The 6,225-nt window shown below is 35.7% G+C and overlaps 2 protein-coding genes across 2 annotated transcripts; one reads left to right on the forward strand and one right to left on the reverse strand.

Annotated features, from left to right (window-relative positions):
• Positions 1-495: 495 nt before the first annotated feature.
• LOC145115580 (cytochrome b-c1 complex subunit 7-like) lies at positions 496-1,842 on the forward strand. Its single transcript, XM_079051888.1, has 4 exons — positions 496-750; positions 926-1,083; positions 1,418-1,465; positions 1,634-1,842. Exons 1-4 carry the CDS (start codon positions 654-656, stop codon positions 1,700-1,702), a joined length of 372 nt encoding a protein of 123 aa, XP_078908014.1. The 5' UTR covers positions 496-653; the 3' UTR covers positions 1,703-1,842.
• Positions 1,843-1,885: 43 nt separating this feature from the next.
• Positions 1,886-3,019, reverse strand: LOC145115579 (uncharacterized). The gene has a single exon (XM_079051887.1). It carries the CDS (start codon positions 2,927-2,929, stop codon positions 2,045-2,047), a length of 885 nt encoding a protein of 294 aa, XP_078908013.1. The 5' UTR covers positions 2,930-3,019; the 3' UTR covers positions 1,886-2,044.
• Positions 3,020-6,225: the final 3,206 nt, after the last annotated feature.

Consider the following 6,225-nt stretch of genomic DNA (forward strand, 5'->3'; position numbering starts at 1 on the left):
AACCATAAAATAACAATGTATTTTGAAAGTACATTGTCAAAAGTTAAATTATACTTGCGTATACTTGTTTTCACGCATGGTCAACTATATGTAGTTGTTTTCCGTGTCACAAGTAAAAAATGTTTGAAGGTACTCATAGGTGACGAAGAATGTCGTTCAACTAATAAAACAAAAAATCTTGTCTAGAAAATAATCATTCAACGGCTATATATATTTACCGATTTCAAAGTATTTTCTACATATTTCAATAATCTAATAATCCTGGTTTTTTCTATAATTATTCCACAATATCTATAGATATTTTTATTTTATTTATATGTGTACCGCATTTAACACGGGTCATAATTTAGTTCAAAGACATGTTGTATATTACCTTTTAACCTTCAACACCAAAATAAAATTTCAAACATCCACCCGAAGAAAATTTTCAAACCCAACAGTAGAAAGACTCCTCTAGAACGTAGTTGGCATCACCATAACCTGACTATGATTTTAGGTTCTTTCAAAAAGAAAAATGTGGAGGAATATCCACCGTTGGATTAAATTCTACAAATGAATCTTCTAGACCTCTCATGACTTCCCTCCCTTTTTTCTACGCATGATAATTAATCAACAACGATCATCAATTCATCATACAGAAATCCAGAAACAATATGGCGTCTTCATTGATGCGATGGATGCTAAACCCTAACAAGAACTGGCTCGCTGCTCAACACAAGAAAGCACTCTCCGCTCGCCTCCGTAAATACGGTTTGTTCCTTCCTTCTTCCATTTCTCTGTTCTTCTTTTGTGATCTGTAAGACGATTCATGTGAACTTATTTCAATCCAGAAGTTCTAGTTCAAGTTCTATTTCAATTTGTTTTTACCTATTGTTTTTTCGGAACTTTCTGTTATGTAATAAGGATTTTATGAAATCTCTTGAAGGTCTTCGATATGATGATCTATATGATCCTATGTATGATTTGGATATAAACGAAGCCTTAAATAGGCTACCTCGAGAGATCGTTGATGCTCGTAATCAGAGACTGAAGCGTGCTATGGATCTTTCATTGAAGCACACGTATCTACCTGAAGATCTTCAGGTTCTTACTCAACTCACTTCTACTGTTACTTTTGTTGCTATTATCACTTGTAAACATATTATTTTGAGCATATAGATATCAGTTTAATTGTTTAAACCGATTATTATAAACTGAAACTCAAAATAATCAGTTTTGCGTGTTTGGTTACAAGTGATTATGATTTTAATTAATTTCACAAATTGGTGAATCATATACGAGTTTCTTATGATAATTGATAAAGACTATTTTTCTTTTTTACATAAGTGTTAGAACTAAATACTTTTGCATGTTTCTAATTATGATTACTGTTCCTTTCTTATGTGAACTTAATATAGATTTCTTTCTTTCTTTGTAGGCAAAACAAACACCATTTAGAAGCTATCTTCAAGAGATGTTGGCTCTTGTAAGTTCATAATATTTTCCTTCATCCTGCATTTTTTGTTTTAAATGTTCTTAAATTAATGCCATATCTAATGACAAAAATACACCGAAAAATATATAATTATAAAATTTGTAGCATATGTAAACACATTTGGTGAAAGAATAACATTTTGTTTTCCACGATTCACAGGTAAAAAGAGAAAGAGCAGAACGCGAAGCTTTAGGAGCATTGCCGTTATACCAACGAACAATTCCTTGAGCCAAGAAAAACAAAATTAAATCCATATTATATGAGAGTATGAGATGCCAAATTGTGTTTATTAGTGTGTTATTTTGTGTAAACTTAAATATGATGTAAAAAAACTGATATCTAATGGTGTTATAAAAGTTAAATCTTTATTTATACAATAATATATATTTTTTAAATTTATATAACAAAATTACCTTATACTTAAATTGTACAAACAAAATTTTTAACTATTTTAAGTTTTTAACTCAAGACATTTGTCTCATGTTATCCCTGCATGTTTTAAAAGAAAATTAAAAAAAAATAAAAGTATAAATAATTAGTCCAAAAAAACTATGATTCTTGAAATTCAGTCTAAAAAGAGTTAATGTAAATAAAAGGATCCCAATTTGAGGCATTGATTGCACCATTGACACCTTGGACTCCACCACCACCGCCACCACTTACACCACCTCCCCAACTTTGGTCACAATGTACCGCTGGTTGTTCCGGCCAAACTCCGGTAGCCGTCATTCCCAAAGTTGCTTGGGCTGCTCCGGTAGAAAGCGGCCACAAAGAATCCGTTGTGTTGTTGTCGAGGAAACTGCTAAAAACGTCCACGACTTGGTCGTTCGCCGCCGGCCATGAGATTTCCAGCGGCCATGAGGTGGTTGCCGATGGCGGCAGAGGCTCGTAGCATGTATTATCCCATTGCCCCCTTTCCAAATCTTCGGGTTTCTGATTTACGAGGGGTATATTCGTAATAACACTGGAAGTAGAAGCTACGGCGGCGGGCGGTGTTTTCCTCTTTACACCGATGTGGTGTTGCATCGTCGGTAACCCTAAATTTTTCCACTTCTCCGCCGCGTTCTTTGAGCTACCCCCGCCGGATAATTTCGCCTTCAAAGCTCCTAAAAGCCCATCATCGGCGTCATCCAATCGACAGGCTTCCTCGAACGAGAACGGCTCCGCGTTTTCCAGCAAACACCGGAGGGAGTTCGCCGTCTCGGGCAGTTCAAAATTGGTACGGGCATTGGCTCCACGTAATGACCGGGCAGCATCGTCGTACGCCCGGGCAGCGTCCTCCGCCGTGTCGAAAGTTCCAAGCCATAATCGTACTTTTTGCAAGGAATCTTTGATTTCAGCCACCCATCTTCCCGATGGCCGTTGCCGAACCCCGACGAATCTCGGGTGTCCTCTGGAGTTTGACGCCTTCCTCCGCCCCTTGACACCTCCTTCAGCCGTCGGATTCATAGTCATCAAAACTTTTAGAAGATAAAAATGGGATTAAATTCTTATATGTAACGTGAAGCCGTAGGTATCTGAATAACTAAGAAGAGGACAATTTAGAACGAGTCATGAGAACGACATTATTTGGAGAAAATGATGCAGGCGTGATAGATTATATCGGCGTAAAAACAATTAAAATATAGGGTAAATTACAGAAATAGTCCCTGTGGTTATATGAAAATTTTGGATTAGGTCCCTAAAAGTTTTTTATTGCTGATTTCATCCTTAAGGTTTCAATTCATTTTGAATCAAGTCACCATTATTAACACCTTATAGTTTAAACTGTTAAAAGTATATGAATTTACTTATATACCCTTACTATTCTTAACTTATTTTTGTATTATTTATAGTTTTTTGGAATTGATAAAATGAGAACGACCCAACCTCTGTCTTCCCTCACCTCACGTCTTTATATCTACCGTATGAATGCAAATAGATCCCAAGCATTGGACCTACAAATCGATTGCATATGAAAAGCTCCATCTTTTATAAAATATGCAAATTGATACAAATTGCCAAGCACCAGACCTACATATTAGCTTTTCAAAAACCTGCACATTCATGCCAACCTTCAAATCGATTACATAAACCAAATATTAACCCCATTACCACTCTACCCAATCCAACCCTCACCATCTTTTTCTCCGGGAAACCACCTGTAACTTTGTCTTCTCCGGTAAATCCATCAATATTCATCTTACACTAAATCATCGTCTTTATGTTCCACCATTCTTGAACCCTTAAAATCCATCAATTTTCATCTTACATGCAGTCCATAAATCATCAAAAGGTTCCGGCGTCACTCCTTTTTTGTTACTTTCTAATACAAACGATTAACGAAAGACCCATATGCATTTCATGAATAAGAAAAACATAAATAAATGAACACCCTTGTTTTTTGTTCCTTCCTGATACGAACTTTGGTGCACCATCCTATTGTGGTCAAAATGTTAGAACCTGGAGTGGGGAATGGGGTTTTTGGGCTCTGCAAATTGATGAATAAAAAACCCAAATATACTCGTTTAACAAAAAAAAACCAAAAAAATCATAAATTAATTAACAAAAAATCACTACAACTTTAATGGCTTCGACGTGTTCGTCTTCTACCTCCAAATAAATCGACAAGTAGAGAAGAACGAGAGGGAGCAGAAGAAAGAGAACTACTTGGAGAGGATTAGGTTAAGGGTGCTTAGATCAGTTGTTGGAGTGGGGTGGCGAGAAGTGGTGGCGACAAAGGTCTGATGTGGTGGTGACGAACGATGTGCTGGGTGTGAGAAATCGACGTGAAGAGATCTCAAAAGGGATGGTGGGCGGACATATCAAGGGTGAAATAGTAATTTAAACGTATTTAACGGAAGAAAATAATCAATGTTAATGATTAGGACTTGATTCAAAATGAATTAAAACCCTAGGGATCAAATCAACAATAAAAGTCTTTCAAGGACACAATCCAAAATTATTGTACAACCACATGGACTATTTCTTAAATTTACCCTAAAATATACTCCCTCGATCTCAATATTATTGTATTAAGACAAAAACACACAGATTAAGAAAAGCATTAATTATCACTAACTTAATAAAATGACAGTTTTGTCCTTACTTTGCATTTAATGTTGTATTAAATGTTTAGTTGGTTAAGTAATAATGAGGGGTATTTTGGTAAAAATGTTATTTATTTTTAAAAGTGGACTATTATTTTGGGACAAACCAAAAAGGAAAGATGGACTATAATTTTGGAACGGATGGAGTATTACTTATCTGTCCCAAAGTTTTCTTTTAAATCTATCGGTTTGCAATTTTATTATAATAAAGACATGAAAGTGTAATGATTTTTTAAATTTATTTATATTTAGTCATTAAATTTTTTTTTTTGTGTTTGATTTATCATCGAATTATTTGAAATTATTCACATCCTTATGACCGGGGTTAAATGTGAACAATTTCAAATAATTCAGGAGTAAATCAACCACAAAAAAAAAAAATTCAGTAACTAAATATGTACAAAGTTGAAAGTTCATTACCGAAAATCCAATAATTAAATATGGACAAAGTTGAAAGTTCATTACCATTTCAATTCCTTATCCCTTTTTGTAATCACATCTTAGTTTATTTTGTATATTGGTAGTAATTACTTAGATTGATAAATTTGATATCCATCACTACGATTTGTTTTGTATTGTGTTTGTACGGAGTATTACTGTAACATCTTGATCTTGAGGTATTTCCATTTTTAGCCCTTGATATGAGAATTGTGGCAATTGGACCAAAATGACATTTTTGTAAATATAGGACGTCCCCACATACGTTGGGCGTAATCCCAGGTATGTTTGGCGTACGTGGCATGATCCCAAACCCTAATTTTTAGGGTTTGGACCCTATTTAAACATCCTTAAGTCCCAAGTCGCATACATTCCATCAGCCTCCAATCCCATTTCGACCCTCTTTGCAAACCCTAATCCTTTTGAGGCCATTTTGAGCTTTGTGTGTGTTTTCGTGAACTTGAAGGTAGAAGAAAGAAGAGGAGATCATCCTAGAAGTGTGGAGCATCTTGGATCCAAAATCACATCATCTTTGGACACCATTTGAAGGTAAAAAGCTCTTAACTTGATGAAGTTATGCTTAGATCTAGTTTGGCCATGAAGTTTGTATTCTTTAGGTCCCATTAGTTTGGTATTATGAGTATGAGCTACTTCAATCCATTTAAGCTGTCCTTTCAGACGTTTTGGAGTGACTAGATGCATAAAAATGTGGAATTGGTTGTTATTTTCCCTTCCATGCATGAGTTTGGATGTCTTAACGGGTTAAGAGGTTAGGATTTTTGGTATTAAGCACTTAATGGCCAAGCAAGAGCATAAAGCTGGAAACTCTATGGTTAAGGACAACATATGAGGTCTATATCTGTAATTTGGACATAAGGACTTAAGCATTAAGCCCTTAACGGGAAGGGAAAGGGGTCAAGCGCGTACGATGGGTGTACCAAGTGGTACGTTGCGCATATGCGGTCAACCACCCGTCTTTTGGTCAAGACAAGAGTACGCCCCACATACTAAGGTTTGACTTTTTACTTTTTAACTTTGACCAAGATTGACCTGAGGGTATTTTGGATATTTTAAGTTGTATTCGAGATTGGTCATTATTGGTGAATAGGTGACAGGTAGAGCTGATTTTCGTAGCAGAGACCTATTCGGCAGTAACGCTTGGTCCAGGTATCATTTATGTCTCAACATTCTAGGGATTTGTGCTGGAACTCGACGAGTTGGGGA

This window comes from Lactuca virosa, chromosome 5 (genome assembly GCF_052849685.1).
Source record: "Lactuca virosa cultivar CGN04683 chromosome 5, Lactuca_virosa_CGN04683_v6, whole genome shotgun sequence".
Lineage (NCBI taxonomy): Eukaryota > Viridiplantae > Streptophyta > Magnoliopsida > Asterales > Asteraceae > Lactuca > Lactuca virosa.